This window comes from Belonocnema kinseyi, chromosome 9, assembly GCF_010883055.1.
Source record: "Belonocnema kinseyi isolate 2016_QV_RU_SX_M_011 chromosome 9, B_treatae_v1, whole genome shotgun sequence".
In the NCBI taxonomy this organism is placed as follows: Eukaryota; Metazoa; Arthropoda; class Insecta; order Hymenoptera; family Cynipidae; genus Belonocnema; species Belonocnema kinseyi.
Window position 1 is genome coordinate 622,538 of NC_046665.1, and position 19,385 is coordinate 641,922.

At 34.1% G+C, this 19,385-nt stretch overlaps 1 protein-coding gene across 5 annotated transcripts in view; it reads right to left on the minus strand.

The window, feature by feature from the left end:
* Positions 1-19,385, minus strand: part of LOC117180366 (threonine aspartase 1-like) — a 277,126-nt gene that overhangs the window by 145,584 nt on the left and 112,157 nt on the right. For 4 of the 5 annotated variants that reach the window (XM_033372828.1, XM_033372830.1, XM_033372829.1 and 1 more), the window contains exon 2: positions 19,047-19,114. The exons of the other annotated variant lie outside the window; for it this stretch is intronic. In XM_033372828.1, the coding sequence (XP_033228719.1) occupies positions 19,047-19,114 (68 nt within the window). The remainder of the gene's footprint in view (positions 1-19,046; positions 19,115-19,385) is intronic. 5 annotated transcript variants of the gene reach the window in all.

Genomic DNA, 19,385 nt, shown 5'->3' on the forward strand with positions numbered 1-19,385 from the left:
CCTCCCGGTGATGTCAAATGTCCACGTTTTCAAAAGAATTGACTGATTGGGTTTTCTTTTGTTAAATTCTTCTACTATCTTCGAATGAATGTCGAGTTCGTTAGACAGCCATTTTGGATAAATATTCTAAAAGTGAGCACATTTTGAATATTTTTGAGACCACTTTTTTTCGAAATTCAAAATTTTTCTTTATCGATGTTTATATTATACGAAAAGACAAACAATTTATCCTAATGACTTTTTTCTTGATAAAAGCAAAATTTACTACAGTTATAGCATTTACAAGATTCCAAAAAACACAGTAAAATGAAAATTTTAAGCCAAATAACGCATATTGGGAAAAAGAATGACTTGTTTGGTTCAGAATAACGTACAGCCCACAAACCTTCACCGATTTCGACAACAAAAATTGGGAAAAAAGCTAATAAGATTTCTGACTGATTTTTTAATTGAATTTTCAATTTTTTAATAAATAAACAAATTTGACGAAAAAATGGCCTTTTTTCTATTTGACATTCCCGGTGCGCGTCAATAACATGAAAATAGTTGGAAAAGCTTAAGTGAAATAAAATAGCATTAGTTAAAGATATTCCAATATTAGACAATACACAAACAAAATTTGATATCAACAAATTATTTGTTGAAAACTTTTTTTCTACGATTTTCCATAAATACATGTTTTTACATTCTCAACATTTATGATTGAGAAAGTATTAGAATTGTCGAAAATTTGACATCACAGTTTTTCAACGGATCTCCACGTTTCGAGATTCTCTGAAACCGCAAATCAGATTTTTATGATGGCGTCTGTCTCCCTGTCCGGCAGTCCGGCCGTAAACACGATAACTCTCGAAAAAATGAACGAATCAAATCCATCTTTGGCACACTTTTTTAGGTTCTAAAAGAAAGGACGAGTTCGTGTACCAGCCATTTTTGATACAAATTTAAAAAGTGAGCGCATTTTAAACATTTTTTCGACCACTTTTTTCTGAATTTGAAAATTCAATGTACGGATATTTATAGTATTAAAAAGAACAAACAATTTATCCTTATGACTTTTTTCGAACAAAAGAAAATTATTACAGTTATAGCGTTTTCAAAATTTTCTAAATCAACTGAAAATCAAAATTTTAAGCCAAATACCGCACGATATGAAAAAACTTCAAGAGAAGGAAAACATTTCTTTTTTAAAACCCTACAAGATTATCATAACAAAATTTTTGGATTTTCTTCAAAAATCAAAAGTTCAAATTTTGATTGCACAAAAAATAATGAAAAATAAAAAATTCCATTTTGTGGACAAACTATGTAGGATACGCAAAAATCAATGTCGGAAATCGAGCGCGTCGCGCGAGTATAACGATGAGAATGTGTACCTCAAAGCCTACAGAGCTTTGAGAAACTTAATCTTCGACTATACTTAATTAAGTAGACAATTCAGAATATGAAGACGCATATAAATACTGCCATATAAGAAAGATCTTTTTGATAAAGTTTTTTTCAAGCATTCCAAACGCAAAGAATAAATATCCGAGTGCGAAGCACGAGGTGTAATTATGTCCAAGCGCGAAGCACGAGATTCAACCGTCGCGCGCCCTAGGCGCGCTCAAACTTGCGGGCGAAGCGAGCCGCGCGCCACAAGAATTTATCCGCGAAGTGGGGAGATATTTTCTATTTTCTTTATAAGGGAGTCTTGATAGTATGAATAGATTGAGAAGTCTGATAGGTTAGACACTTTTACACGCTTTCAGTTGATGGACTTGAAGTTCGAGCGTCTTCAACTTGGTTGTGTGTGTGTTCTTAGTATACATAGCAGTTTTTCTGAATTTACCCTGATGATACCTGAATTAAAATACTTTTTTAGGGATCACCACGGAAATTAAATACTGAATTTGAAAACAGGTATAAGAAAGTAATTTTTTAAAAGATATAATCATAAAATAATAAAACAATAAAAAAGGAAGAAATGCTGAAAATTGATTTCAATCAAAAGATAAAAACGATATAAGATGCGCTTAATGTGTTTTTTTTTTCTCATTGTAAATCGAAATCCGGGACAGAATGTACACCCTACCGCAAATACATATACAGGTCACTAATTGGATTCTATATAAGGATCCTATAAGTAACCTCTATAGGATCCTGTATAGGGTCACCTATATAGGTCAGTATAGGAGCCACCTATCGGAAATGAAACAGCTTACTGCATAGGGCACTATATAGAATCCTATTAGTGACCTATATAGGACAGATGATGAACCGGAAGTGTTGCGCAGTAGTTTCCTATAGCAGATACAGCTGCGCAGTAGTTATTTTGACTATGCGATTGCCTAGCAGTAGGAACCTGTATAAGTTCTTATATGGATTCTAATGTAGGAAGAAGGAATCCATACACTTACAATAGAATTATCTAGGATTTTATAAAGGATCCTATGCATGAAGCTGTTTCATTCCCTATAGGTGGCACCTATACTGAGCTATATAGGTAACCCTATGTAGGATCCTATATAGGTCACTTATAGGATCCTTATATAGAATCCTATTAGCGATCTTTACAGGCACCTATATAGGTATTTGGTATAGGTATTATAAGTATTATTAGGTATTATAGGTATTTTCTTGCAACTTGTTTTTTCATTATTATGTCAGTGACAGATAATTGCAATCCATGTTCCATGCAACTCACGCCCTGCACGATGAAATCTTTTTCTGGCAAAGTCAAAGGTTCCACATTTTCGCTATCATCATTAACCTCATCAATGTCGTCATCTTCGTTTCCTTCGTCAGTTTCAATTTCATCTGTAATCTCATTTTCTACATCCATTTCATCTTCAAAGTGCTCATCATCTTCTGGGATCTCTTTTTCATTAAAAATTCGAACTGCTTTTCTCATATTCGCTGCGTTGTCCGTCGTTATTGGATATACTTGATTGTCGCCAATGCCATATTTTACAAGTATATCTTTAACAGCAGTTTTTAAATTTGTTCCAGTATTCGACTCTAACATTTTGAATACTCCTAACGTTCGTCACTTTATTCGTCGTTTTTTAACAAACTGTAAATTAACTCCGAGTATCGAACGATCCAGACGAGTAAAACCATCTATCTTTATAGAAATTTATCTATCCTTTACCTCTTCTTTAATTTGTTGTCGAATCACTTTTGCTTTGTTTTCTATGGCATTTCGAACATTTGCTATATTAATTGAAAATTTTTATCCTAAAAATTCAAGAATCGGATTTAGAATTTTACAAAATCCTGAGTCTTCCAAAATTGAAAATGTTCTGCCATTTACAGAAACTAGTTCAACACAGGCATCCAAAATGTATTCTTTCGTGAATAATGCAAATAATACATTTCGTTTTTTTTTTCATCACTGGATCCCGGCTTTAAAAGACAAAGACAAACGTAGTTCATGTTTTTTTTAATACACTATTTTTTGCATAAAGTAAGTATTTCAACAACAATATAACATTTACATTATACAATATTCATCACATAAATACCCAGTTTAACATATATATATATACACGGAAAAAAAAATTCTTGAGGGGAACGAGTGAATCGAGAATATATTAAACTCAAAGAAAGTGTCCGCTTAGATTAGGTAAAACGTTTAGTTAGAAGAGTTAAACATTTAGTTACTTTATGTAAACTATTCTCGTGAATCAGTAATTTGGACAAAATTCCTAAGTTGGAGAGTTTATTATTTTCGACAGATTATGTGTAATTTTATTATCTTTAGATTAGAAAAAAATTTAGTTGTTATAGAAATATTTTAACTTACAGTAGCCAGTCTTTGGTCTGGTATCGCGAAAATGAATTTCCCTGAAATCCGTATAATCCATTTGGAGGTCAAGTTTGTTGTTGTTATCGCGTGTCTTGATATTTCAATATAGTTATCGCCTACAATTGAAACAATTGTAAATTATTATTACCGCATCATAAACTCTATTTAATATTAACATTCGCGCACATTTCAAGTGGTAAAAAGCGTTTAATTGTCCAAAGTAAATCTGAACTGTCACTGCTCCCGCTTAGACCGTCGGCATTTTATTTCGCTGCTCCCACAATGCACCGGCGCTCTTCCGATAATTCCTTCAGATACCTATTCTTAATATCCCTATTATAGCTATACTTATTAGGGGTTTGACTAGACGATATCCCTGGTATATGGAAAATGGTCAAGGTTATTCATTTTCGCTGATCCAGAGATTTTTCTTAATTCCTTCGTTCGTTTTCAGCTAAATGTTTAGCTATAATGGGGAATAATATCCCGTCACAGCTCATTTTTTTTACCGTGTATGTTATTTAAGAGAAAAACGGTATGAAACCGATTCCATTACAAATCATGCAGATAGGTCTAGGTTAGGGCGCCAGAACGAATTGGCCTTTAAATATATTATTCTACCATGAAAATAAAGAGATAAGTGTCTTATAGTTTAGCCCACAAAAATTTGTTTTGGAAATTACGAGCTGTTAAAGTTAAACTTTCAATTGTCAAAATTTGTCAAAAGATAACAGATATTTTTTGGTGAAATTCCGTATTGTTCTACGGATTACTTACATCTAGATATATATATTTTATAAATGACGAAGGAAACCTTGATCTATCGAATGAGAAAATAAAAATGTGACAATTTTTGAAAATAAAAAAATGTTGGCTATTTTCTCTGAAAATATTGAACCTGAATTTTCATAAAAGTCCACGTTTTAAAGTTTTCATTTCTGTAGGGAATATTGCTTAAATTGAGCATTAGATTTTTCTTAAATGCTTTTTTTGTAGCTAAACCATTTTTTGAGCAAGACAAAATTTTATTCTTAAAAATAAAATTGTTTCATTTTTGCATAAACTGATGAGAAGAGTACAAATTTGTGTAGAATTACAATTTCTACCATCAAGTCTTTTACACTTTTTAAATGATTTTATTCCATCGACTCAAATAGTTACGGTGTTAATTATGGCCATCTGCACTCGATGTCTTTGCTCGTACTATCGATTTTCCTTATTAACAAAAAGCCGTTTAAGATCTTTTATGTAAAAAGTGTACAAAATCTCTAAAAACGTCACTTTTTTCAGTAAATTATAGTTTATTTCAATTTGTCGTAATTCCTATAAAAAAATTTGATTTTATTCTTCATGAACGCGTAACATGCAATAAATTTTCAGTTTTATATGTGTATTGTACATAAAAATATTTTAAAAATGTAATTTTTAATTAAATTTACTCATTGGTAAAAAAGAAATAAAGGATTATGATTGTTTCAACAATATCCCTAAATACTTAAGTCGAAGGAATGGCAACTTTTAAAAATGTTAAGACTTTTTGTAGAAGTTTTAATTCCAAGCAACTTTGTACTTTTCAAGTTTACCGTTTTTCTTATCAGTTTATGCAAAAATTGAAAACTTTGACTTTTGAAAAAAAATTCATTCTAAAAAATTGCTTTACCTGGAAGAAATTACGAAAAATGTTAGACTTTTTGAGAAAATCCAGATTTAGTATTTTCAGAAAAATAACCCCTGTTCCGTGATTTACAAAAAATGTATGTATTCTTTATGTCATTTGTTATATCAAGGATTCTCCCATTTTTTGCGAGAAACAGAACGTTAACTTTAATAGTACATAATTCCCAAGATAATTTTCTTTTGACTAAACTATGTAATACGTATCCCTTCAATTTTTATTACAGAATGATGTGTTTTAAGGCCAAATATAAATAACATATAGTATGTTTTCATAGCGATTTTTTTTGCTTTAAAATGTTTAAATTCCGGTTCCCGCGTGGTTGGTAACAGTGCTGTCAGTTAGAAATTTATTTTTTGTAATATTGTTATTTCTGAAAAAACAAATTCCAACTTTCAGTTTAACCAAACCGTTAGTACGAAAATTTATTGAATAATTTGGTAAATAATAATATGGACGGAAGAAGACTCATCCAGTCCACAAATTTTCCACTTATGATAGGGAGAAAAACTTATTGATCAGTAATACACCTGTCTGCGAAATACAAAGTATCAAGGTAAGTAATTGAAATTGTATTATATCTGCGCAAACTTCAAGTTTCGTAATTTTACAGCTCTGAATTACAAATTTATCAAATAAATTAAGCTTATTTCACTTCCGTTTCTTTAAATTCATCCGAATTCAATCTTTCAATATTCTGTAAGACAAGATCTGTCAGAAAATGTACATTTAACCTAAAATTAACTTACAATTAATTTAAATCAAGTAATTAAGAACAAAAATTCACGTAAAAAGTACGAAAAAAATTTCTCTACCTTAGATCTGCCCTTTTGAGCTTAAAAGGTTTTAAAATGCTTCCAGACATCGTATCTAATTTATACCATTATTCAATATTGACACCGTCGCGATATTAAACGCGCACGATAGCCACGGGGAAGGTATTGCGTTAATAATTAATAATAAAAATGAAAATACAAGATTATTATGATTTCAGTTTGCACAAATTGAAGCTGTGTAAATGACAATGTAGCTATTTATTTGTATCCAATATGAAAGTTCAGTTTTGAATGCATATTTTTAAAGCTTAAATACATTTACATCTTTTTTTACATCGAAATACTAAAAATTTAAATGTAGTGGATGCACAGCATTCAAATTTTTGAAGCTGTATGCCTAAAAATAAAAATGGTTCAATGAGTTTTAGATAGTATAGTCACTCGTCTTTACGCTTATAATTTTTAAATTATGTTAATTTTGGTTACATATAAAAAATTGTACGCAATATTAAAAGAGATAAATTTCTATAGATTCATGTTAAATGACAAAAGTATAAATGTCGTATATTTAATACTGTCAAGTTTTGAAAACAGACATTTGCTATTAACATGGTGATGATTACAACTTTGCACGTGTCCAATTGTGCGCGTCGCTGGCCAGACGGTCAACTGTGCCGGAAGAAAAAAAATTTCCTCCAATTTTGAGCCAAAATCGGTTAATATTAAGACCCATAAGATTAACATGGGGAAATTTTGTTTTTCGGAAAAATGGGATTCAGGTTTCTGGATATATACTTCGCTTGCAGGAGATAATAGGAATTTTATGGGTAGTCTCCAGTCAATCATTTCCATTGAATTACTTGAAATTTTGATGCCCCTATCCCCCTTGTGGAAACCCAAAAATGCACCAAAAAACTGAAATTGACATTTTTGCCTACAATTCAAACATAAATGCTCTGTTTTTGCCTTTTTTGTCATAAATAATTTTTGTTTGTCAATTAGAATATTTGTAAGTACTTTTCAATTAAGTAACAATTGTTTAAACAATTTATTTTTGTTTACTAATTTTTTTTTCACTCACTCATTGAAAGGTATTTTTTTATGTTTGATTGGACAATTGGACATTTCTAGAAATAATAATCTTCGTTTCAATCATGTACTATTTGTTTAAACAATGAATTATTATTTAATTGTAACTTTTTTTAAAAAAGGGGTATAAAACTCTAGTTTAAGGCCATGTGACGAGAGAGTCACGTGACCAAACCTGGTCCTCAATTTTTCTTTCCCAACTTACATCTGAACGAAATGAGGTATCGCTCTGAAAGTTTGGGAAATGAAAGAGAAGCTAATAAAGTCCATGTCTCTGCTTTGTTCTGGTGCAAGTTTTGAAGAAAAAAAAAATTTCGAAGAAAATACAAGTGCAAGTTTCATTCCCAACTTACATCTATACGAAATGAGATATCGTGTTAAAAATTTGACACGCTAAATAGAAGGCATGCAGAAACGTGTCTCTGGTCCTAAATAATTAAAATAGCGAAAAAAGTTTTTTTTTATTACTATTTTGGAGCAATATCGACCGTTCTCTAAACCACTGGAATCAATTTTCAAAGTTGTCAAAGGGCTAGTTATGAGGTTTATATTTATCAAAGCGGGACAAAACAACAAAAATCGCTTACGATCATTATACAAAAATAATGCAAAAACTAATGTTTGCGCTTGAAATGCAAATAAAAAAATTTGGTTTGACATACGCATCAGCTGTGTCAAAGCAGCACTATCGCAGCGAGTAGACAACTTTGAACGTCTACGGGCCTGTCAGTAAAACAGATTGCATGCTTACCGACAGAGAAAGCTAGAAGTCAAACTTCTGCTGTAAAGTCTAAATGCGTCCGTCGATAACCATTATTTTCATAAATAAACTGTTTTCTTCCCCTAACTCTTTGCAAGGCCACAAACGATCCTTTCACAATTATTAACAATTCCCGAAAAGAATTTCCGCGTTATTTACACTTATTTTTCAATATGGGTGAAAAAATATTGATCTTAGGGCTGACTTCATCAGCTGTTATACTAGGCACATGGCCTTAAAAAATTAGTTAGCTTTTCTGCTTATTATTAAATATCTACGTCATTTAGATAATAGTACCTTATTTTGTAATAAATGATTATTTCTTTAAATATATTTTGTTTGTTTAAACAATTTGTTTCGAAAATAGAATTGTGAAATTTCTGTTTTTTTGTTGAAATTCCCAGATAACAATTCGTGGGCGCATGTTACGCGCACGTCGATGCGCGCATATGATGCATGCCAAAATTCACCATATTCGCCCACATTTTGTGATTGTAACTGAAGTGCGTGCACAAGGTGTGGCACAATTCGAGCTTGTTTACAATCACCCTGTGACGAAATTTTTCGGCGCGCACAGGCGCGCAACATTAGCACCCAGTGGGGCACAAAATGTTTAATTTATAAATTTAAAAAATTTATTATTTATTTCTTATAAAAGCTATAAATTTCCTTTTTAATAAGGGTGACGTTCTGTAGGTGTAGCGCAACAGAAGCACAAAGCAGAATATCATATATGTGAAAGAGATAGAGAATCTATATTTTTTGTAATCCTGAGAGTGAAAGCGATCAATAGATCTGCCCGTCTCTTCCACTCTCGCTTTACGCCGCCATTTTTTGCGCACATGGGACTGTGCGGAACTAGCAGGCTAGCCCAGTGCCTTTTGCAACATTGCAACGCGTTATTTTGTGCCGGTTCTAATTTTGTGAGATTCACGAAGTACTACAAGGAGACCACAAGCCATGTATTTCGACTGGTGCCAGTTCGCGATCGCCTGTCCTCAAAGTTCTATGCCTTCCCAGATTAGAGCTTCCCTTCAGTGAAAATATAAAATTAGAAATTGTCGTCTGCTATGGAGTATCCAGTGTCTTTATAGGTTAAGTTTGGTTATGTCACTTATTATATAGGTTTTTAGCACTGACACTTTGCACAACAATTTTTCTCCACTGAACACAAATAGTTTGCAATTGCACAACGGCATTAATAGGTTATATTTATACCGGTTCAAAATTTACGTCACATGTTCTCGTACTTTCTAGAGTTTCCGCAAGTAGCGCTATCATCTGGGAACAAATGAAAATTTGAGGACAGTCGATCGCGATTGTGGGCTTTTTTCCAACATACCCACTATAGGCGTGCTATTTTCTTAATAAATTCCTATACATTTATTTAATTCAACCTTTTTATTTACCTCCTTTAATATAAATAAATAATTTTAGGATAGTCAACCCACGCGCACAGTGTTTGCTTCATTCACGCACGCGCGTGCCTCGCATGGCGTGCGTCGCACATGTGCCTCCATGGATGGCGTATCTTCCGGAACATTCCTAAAAATGACCAATTGTCCAATCAAACATAAAAAATATACCTTTCAATAATTGAGCGCAAAAAAAATATTTAAACAGACATAAATTATTTAAACAATTGTTAATTTGTTAAAAAATACTTAAAAACATTCCACTTAACAAACAAAAATAATTTATGGCAAAAAAGGGGAAAATAGAGCATTTATGTGTTCATTTTAGGCATAAATATCAATTTCTGTTATTTGGGTCATTTTTATGGCTCCAAGGGGGGGGGGTAATCAAAATATAAAGTAATTTAATGAAAATAATTGATTAGAGACTCCCTAACAAATTCTTAATATCTCCCGCAAGCTAAGTTTGAATCCAGAAACCTGAATTCCATTTTTCCGAAAATCAAAATTTCCCCATGTTAATCTAATGGGATTTTCAGGGCTTTTGCAGCACGTCTTAATATTAACCGATTTGGCTCAAACTAGAAGGCAATTTTTTTCTGGCAACCTAAGAAAATGGGGGGTGGCACGCCCTATATTCGAAAGTCGGGTTTTTGGAACACCCTAGTGCACGTCGTTGGTGAGGTGGACAACTGTGCACTTCAAAATTTAAACGTGCACATTTGTCACTTGACTAACTGTGCACGTGCACAGATGTCACTCGCCCAACTGTGCACGTCCTCAGGTATCACTTGCCAAACTGTACACGTGCACATATGTCGCATGCATAACTGTGCACTAATGAGATCATTACAAATAATTTTACAATATGTTTCAGGAAGATCATGTTATAAATATGGAAAAACATATAAGACGCCATCACATATCTCAAGTCCATCAATTACTGAGATTAAAAATGGAACTCGATGAAGATTTAACTATGGACGATTCTCCAGGAAAACAAGCAAGATCAAATAATGAAACTATGATCCCTGGTACAAAACGAAAATCTAAATTGAAAACATATTCAAAGACTTACAATATTAATAACTGCTTACAGATTATAAAAGTAAATGGTCATTCGTTGTCTCTATTCGAAGAATCTGGGTTTCAAAAGTTGCTTTCACCTATCATCGAAAGCATCGGAGAAAAAAGGGACATTGTAAATAAAAATAGTTTAACTCGAGAAATAAAAGATAAGGCCATCAAACCGTTAACGCACAGTACATAATTGAAGGAAAGATTCAATTGCGAACTCTCAGCGCGTCCTATATAGAAGATGATCTTACTCTAGATAATTTGGTGAAGTCTCTAGAAAACACCCTTAAAAAATTCAACATAGAAAATAATCAAATTTATACGTTGAGTAAAAGTAAAACATCTAGACTAGCTGAGACTGTATTTGTGGAGGCGAGTAAGAAGTGCAATTTTTCTTTAGAAAAAGGTCCTACTTTAATTGATAAAATTCTGTATAGAGAACTTGCTAAGCCTCATTTGAATCAAAATTCAAATGTTCTCATCTCCACCTTGCAATCAGCCGTCCAGGATTTATTCATGATTTCTGAGACAGCTTCTGTAATAGGTAAACTTGTATCTTATTCACTTTTTCAGTATCATTTTGCATTATTAAGTCTAATAAAAAAATGCATATAGTATATCTTGTTTTCTTTAAAGTGAAAATCTATTATTCTGGAATTTCAAAGACAGAGCTAGAAATGTTACAAGGGCTTTGCGTTCACATGACAGAATATCCGCAATCCTACAATTACGTCTTCCGGAACCAATTCTCGATTCCGAAGAAGATTGGATGACGACTTTTCACATGCTGAAGCGGCTTCAAGAATCGAGACAGTTTTGTGTCAACATTTCCACAACCAATGAAGCTACGTTCATAAGAACCGATATGTGGGAAAGCATCATAAACTTAATATAAGCACTCGAACCTGAAAATCAATTTTTAATGAAACTTCATAAAGAGCAACTTACACCTGGAGACGGTTTCCATTTTTGGTTAATTTGAAAGTTGAGCTTGAATAAATTAAAGTTTGAATGTGCTGATATTCTCTCAAAATTTATGCAAAATAGGGAGCAAAAATTATTCAATTTTGATGCCTTTCTACTGGCTATCAGTTTGGATACACGTTATAACGTGAAACTTCTGACATCAAACATTCAACGAGCGAAATCTCTGACTCAGAACTTATGGAATCATCTGGATGAACACCTAAATTGCAGGGAAGCTGTTAGTAAATAATTTATTAATAATATTTTAAATATTTAAAAGTCAAAAAATAAAAATCTTTAATAGAAGAGTACAAAAAAACTTTAAAAATCATGCAAATATGGAAGTTACCGCAAAATGGGGATAAGCGGCACACCCTTGATTCTGGATTTCAAAATGCGATATATTGTTTCTTCTACTAGATAAAATACAAAGAGTGTTACGATTACCAAGTGCGAAGCTTCAATTTCAAAATCTAGAAGAAACAATAAAGCATTTTCGAATAGAAAATCAAGGGTGCACCACTTTACCCGGCATGCACCGCTTAATCCCATCTTACAGTATTATATAAAACTTTAAGTATGCCTGTTATAATTCAAAATCAAAGGTGTCTAATTCGTTACCCTATACTCTAAAAATAAGCTTGCTTTACAAGAATCATTCAAATTAATCAATTGTATAACAAGATGAAAAACTTCTTTATCTGATAGAAAATGTTTTTTATCATGTTGAAAATTTTTATATTGACGAATAAAGGATGAACAGATTAAGAAACTTCAATGTCATAAGAAAATTATTTTCTATATTGGGATTAAAAAAAGGTCTTCTTAACTCCTCACTTTTCATAATAACTTTTCATGCTGTGTGAAGAGCATATCAAATATAATTTTTCTAAATGTTATCATAGATCTCCGATGAGAACGAATACGAGGAAATGGAAACGAATGAACAAGAACCAGAAGACTTGTTGGAGCAAATGTTGAATAAAGCTGCTCAAATAAAAAAAAACCGTAGTAAACAATCGATAAATATTTAAAAGTAAAGCTACTAGATAGAAGAGAAAGCATTTTAACCTGGTGGGAAAATTTTCGAGCTATTGAACCAGGCATTTATTCAGTGGCCTGTGTCGCATTGGGCTTCACTAGATCTGAAACCAATATTCAAAGACTATATGGGTCATTAAGCGTAATATTATCGCATTTTTCAGTTGATGAAAACCGCGAAGTTCTTGAAGAAATAATGTTCCTGTGATCGAATACTGTGAATACTTTAGAATAATTATCGTACTTTTTCTAGTATTTCTTCATTATTTGTTATTGTAAGAAAATCTTAATGTTATTATTTTATATCATAATAAAAGCAACAATAGAAAAAAATTATTAAACGTGACTTCATTTAAGGGAGCCCTCCCTACAGCAGCTTCACTGAACCCGAAGAAAATATACTTTTCTCCATTTATCATATAATTTTCTAACCTTTTGTTAATCATATTTTTGTACGTGAAAGAAATCACAAGAAATTTCCATTTTAATAGTATGAATTATTTAATTTCAAAAATAATAAAAATGTACAAAGTATTCCCTTGATATATCAGTTAAATTGATTTTTCTTCACATTTACGGTAGGAAGAAATAATATTTTGAGGCGTTTAATAAAAGATTCTTCATTAGTTCTTAAGAAGTAATGAATCTGTTTGCAAGTTTTTGGTATCGTAATATCTACTGGTCAGGCTTATTTCCACAGAATACTACTACAAAGATGTGAAAACCGTTCTGCGCAGGGAGACTTTCCATTTGACTTAAATTAGTATCCATAAAAAAGTAACTCTACTGTACATCCATACGTATCTTTCAACTATAATACGCAGCAGTTTGTTCAACTTTACTGCTTAGCAAAATGTACCGCTCAGCTCTGCTGCGTAGCGATTAGTACCGCGTAGCTCTACTACGTAGACATACGTATCACGTAACTTAATTGCGCACCCACCAGTACCATTCAACTCGGCTGCGCATCCATAAGTGTTATGTAACTTTATTACGCATATATAAATCCCCATTAACTTTACTTCGTGCCTCTAAGTGACGTGTAACTATACTGCGTATTCGCGATTTCCACGGGACTCTGCTGTGCTATTATAAGTGTCAGTAACTCTACGGCCCACCTATGAGAATTAACTACGCAGCCATAAGTATTGATAAACTCTACTTCACAAATATACGTGTCATGTAATATAAATATAAATGCCCCCAACTTTACTGCACATGCGTAAGTGACGTAAATCTATCCTGTGGATCCGTAAGTTCAATGGAAATCTCCTGCGCAGCTACAATTGCATTAGGACTCTACTGCGCAAATATGGGCGCTCTAGTTACTGCAATCTATAAATACCGGGCGATTGTACTGCGCAATCGTAAATGACATGTAACTTTACTGCGCAGAAGTATGTACAGTGTAACTTTATTGCACATCAACATGTGCCATTAAACTTTACTTCGCATCCGCAAAAGATATGCAACTATACTGCGCATATATATATACCCCCCCCCACACACACTTTATTGTGCGACCATCAGTAAAATATAGTTATACTAAAATAGTGCGCAACTGTAGGTGTCGTGCAACTTTACTGCCCTGAATACTGTGCAATATTACTTTTCTGAGCCTCTTTAGCGCCGTAGAATTCTCTTGCGCAATCTCAATTAAACTCAATAATTTAAATTCGTCCACATAAAATAGCCCCTTTTCTTTCAAATTGTCTTTGTATATTTCTCAAATATATGTATTTCAATATATAGGGTACGAGTCCGGACCCAGACCCTTTAGAATTTAAAAGGTTCGGGTCCGGACCCGTACACTTAAGAATTAAAAAGGTCCAGGTCCGGACCCGTACCTTTAATAAATTAAAGGGTTGATGTTCGAACCTGAACCCTTAAAGACTTAAAAGGTCTGGACCCGGACCCTCAAGAAATTAAAGGGTCCAAGCTGGACCCGGACCCTTAAGGAACCCTTTGAACTCGGGTCCAACCAAAAAGGTTCCGATCCCTGCTGGAAACATTCTGATTATTAAAAGATTTTTTTCGATAATTCGGGCACGATGTCCCATGCGCGAAGTAAAACGTCACGCGAAAACGAATGTTCACGCACGTCGTATCAAAAAATAATCTTCGATGTATGTGCACGCAGACATTTCAACCTCGTGTACACCTTTTCGCTCTCGTTTCACTTAGGTGGAACCATCCTCATTAGGTGAAATTTCTTCGCGCTCTAATGTTCAAAACTCCTTTTTTATTTTATTGTTTTAACCACTAGTTTTGCATGATATTTTCCTTTTAAAAAGAGGAAATTAACCTTAAAATAACCTTCAAATGAAATATGCCTCAAGGCATATTTTATCGTAAAATTGTACACTCTTTTGATTGCCGATGTTAAAAGTATGTGTTTTACGTAAAAATAGGTTTTTCCTACTACAACAAAGAAAATTAACTTCAAAATAACCTTCAAATGATCTTGAAGGTGAGGTCCAAGGTCCAATAAGTTACTTATGACCAGTCATTAACCTTCTTTTCTAACCACTTGTTATGCACGATTTTCTTGCAAGCATAATTTGACTTTTATTTGGCTTCTAGAGGTCACTTCGCCCTTGGACCCCAAGGCATATTTTAACGTAAAATTTCACGCTTTTTCGATTGTCGATATCAAAAGTATGGGTTCCCATTAAAAAAAAAGTTGACCTTGAAGGTGAGGTACAAGGTCAAATCCAAGGTCATTACTGGATTTCTCGTTGAAAGTTACGTAAGACCTGACCTCGACATTTTTTTAATGACCAACCCTCTGAGATTTTCCGGGGTTCCTATACTTTTCGCTCACCCTTTATAGAAACCTACATAGGATAATACATTGGATCCTATATGTTTCACATATAGGTGCCACCTATAGGAAATGTGATAGGATACTATATAGGTGTCTATGTAGGACCCTCTCTAATAATGGTACGTGACTAATGGCGCCAAATGGTACGTATGTCTCTAGTTACTCCTGGTCTATACCTAAGATTGCGCTGGCTATCTGCGCAGATAAATTTTCGCATATCTGAAATCTTGCCTAATTTTGACATGATGAAGTTCCAGTGAATTTAATTTCAGTTAAAAATGGATGCGTGGATAAAAAAAATTAACCGATTGGGGATTTGAAAAATATATGTATGGATATGTTCTAAGATAAGTATCCAAAAAATTGTTATGTAAGCGTTTTTGTTCTTTTGTGCCTTGACAATTATGTCGACAAAATTGTTTAATCCACACATAAATGCATATGTCGTTCTTATAACCATTTAATTCTTATAGCTGTGATCCTTATGCAGTGTATCGCGATCGTAGCGAAGTGTGTCGCTCTGATAGCGACACGACATTTTATACTAAGTGTATCACTGTCAGAGCGCTACTTGTATACTTCCGACCACAAACCTCTTTGTATCGTGTTGACGACAGCATAACCTTGCGACCACTCTAATATTGCTACCCTAAAAAATGGTGGATCTCGATCGCTTGATGGAACAAATACTGCATTTGTAGGCCTAGTTCTGCAGCCCAAAGTTACAAAAGTTGCCACAGTTGCACAGTATACACGAGTTTACAAGTCTGACACAGTTTGTGTTACGTTCAAATACGTAGACAAAACCTTGCTGTTGAGGTGTTCTATTAGTAGACGCAAATCATTTGTGATGTTTATGTTGGACAGAGAATGATTTGTGTTGGTTCTATATATCTAAACTCTAGTAAGGCATGACTAAAATTCTTTTCAAAGTGCTGTAGATTTTCTGGGATTTCGCTGTCCACGTAATCGTTATTAATATCCGGATGTGGTTCTAGTGGATGTGGTACTTAATGTTCATTATCCCTTGAACCTATGCCTTCAGCTTCAATCAAGTCTTCGTTGTCCACATTTTCCAAGGGGAGTTAATAAATTGGAATCGTCTTTGATCTGTCAGATTCTGCTCATTTATTTGTTTGGCTAGCCCTACGCATTTAAGTAAGAAGAATCTATAATGTTCTCTCCTCACACTTTGCCCAGGTTTCTCTGCTAAAAAATAAAGGCGCATAACATCTATGTCCATATGGTCTGACCGTGCTTGACCGTGTGACGCGGCTTTCTCTAACTGATGTTGATTGCCGTCGTATTTCCACGATGTCCTACACAGTAGCCATAAGATCTCTTAGTGCCACCTTCTTGATATTAGGATACTTTGCAGAAAATTTCGTTCATAAATTGTATCCTTTATCCATTTTCGTTTCAAACTTCGCAATTTCGTAAGAGACGCGCCAATTTGTCTTTTATTGGGGTATCCCACTTGTTGCTCTCCCACGGTATTTCTGTCGAGGTGGTTGGCTGCGAATAGCTAACGCTAGCCAAAGCATCCTCAGTAGACATATTTGATGTTCCACTGATTAACGCTTGCCGCAGACGTTCTTGATGGTCAGGTGTTTGATTAGTAAGATCTCCCTGCCTATTTCGTAGCTCACCATTGCCACCATATTGCATGCTGTGGCCTCCAGCGGCAGCTCCAGGGGTGCTCCGACGGTTCTCGGGAAGCGACAAGCATTTCAAAATCTTTAAAATATTCTCCATAATCATTTATGGACTTTGGTGTTCTTCTTCGTCCCCCTCCTCTTCCTGGTCTGCCTGTCTATCATTGGAAACCCTGACAGTAGCAGTTCTACCGTCATCATAGCCGTCAAAGTCATAAGAGATCCAATGAGATCCAATAAGATTCTTGAAACCTCCTGCACTGACGTTGTATGTTTACAATTACGAGCAGCCGCGCGCATTGGAGGTGACAACAGTCACCTCTGGATGCTTTCTTAGAGCTACCATGTGCCAATTCACGGGTTTTTAGTCGCTCGCTTCCTGATAGTCAAGAAAGTTTCTTACAATGCGACCGGTGTTTAATAAAACCGCCTTCTGAGCTGCTACTAATACCCTACTGACACCTAAATGTTTCAGATATTCAGTACATCTTGCGTGCACATTGCCTGTAGCCGAAATCACAATGGGATGAATAGATGCATGATTCACAATCCTCCATACGGTCGATTGGCCCTGATGTGATGATCCGTTTCGATAGTAACATCCCAATATAAGATTTCATCTTCGATTTCTAAAACGGGCATTGGAATGTATCTATAGAAATGCATCCATTCTGAGCCCGAAGGAGTATGTGAGGACATGGATGGCATAAGTGTTGATTGCCCTGATTTTGTCTGCCAAGTTGAGAAAACTCTTCATATTCAATCTGAGTCTCGCAGTGAAGGCTGTTCTTATGCTTGTCTTAACTATCGTATGCTGAATACCCTTAGATTCAAGAATACCCAGATATTTATATGATTCGCCTGCAGCCATTGCCTCGATGTCATTTTCGAACTCGTTATCTAACTCTGTAGTTCCTAATTCCCCTCCGATGGAGTGCACTGTTATGCACTTATCTACTCCGAACTCCATGTGGATATAATTGGAAAATTGCTTTGTGACATGTATCACTTGCTGCAGTTTCTGGTTTAAACTAGCTAGATCTTTACGGCCTCGTGAGTTTTTACAACATCCTTTTCGTTCTTCTGTGAGGATGTCATTATCATCGCAATGAGAATATACCTTATCTGCAATGATAGCTGTAAAACATTTATAACTTGTTGGAAGACAGTCTGTCGATCGAACTTCAGATGAATTTTGAGCGTCTGGTTTTTTTTTGGTAGAATATACGTAATACCGTGGAGTATAAAACCTGGTATTAGATTTAAGTGTTCAATAATCTTTTCAAAACACCTTGCCAACGCATGATGCACACTCGTTAGGTACTTGCTCCAGAAGTTGTGCACCATTTCCGGATCTAGAGCTTTCCAATTACTTGCCCTTTTCAAGACAACTGAAACATGTAAAGCTGTGATGTTTGTCAGTGTTTATTTTGCTTTACACTCAGTTCACGATAGAACCTTCTTTCATCTTTCTGGAAGTAAAAACATCAAGTTTCTGCCGTTGGGAGTCCATAATCTCATTTACTATTGATGGAGTAAATGTCTGAATGTGCCGAGAATGAATGTTTTTAGTAACATGGTTTATCAGCTTTCTGGTTCTATTTCCTTTTTTATATTGAGTTAAACGACGAGTTAATTGAGTTATTATTATTATTATTTCAAACTTTTACTCGAGTGAACTCGGTTATAAATCATAGCCACGGACTAACTCAAGTGATTGATGAGATTAGGATGTTATTTCATGTACAGCCTTTGGAGTTCTATTTGTATGAATCGATATACATATCTTTTATTATGCATTACCTATTTAATACCATTTAATGCCCTTCTTCTTACTGAGATTTCTATTTGTATAAAATTACTACAGACCATTTGCCCTTTTCTAAGACATTTCTAGAATTAGGTATCCCAATCCGAAAAATTGTACATTTACTCATTTAAGAATTATAATCATAAATAAATCATGACAACAAACCTTTCTGCATGCTTCTTTACACAATTTCTGATATTTATCTTTAAGTTTTTCAGAATGCTGACCTGCACCTAAAAATGATAAAAAAAATTACGTAATGTAGGCATGATTTACACAAGTATTAAGAGTAGAAGGTATTGATAACTTGAGGTTTTAATCACGAAAACCGAGTCGAACAAATTCTTAGATTTAGCTGCCTTCAAGATAAGAAAAAATTGACTGTAGGGAGGGAGTGTTCCTGTTAAACTTAATAATTTGCGAATTGAGAAACCTAGACTTCTGGAAGTTTTTGCTCTTGATGAGAACTTAAGCGAAGGTACTGCAGTTCGAAAGATCGAGGTT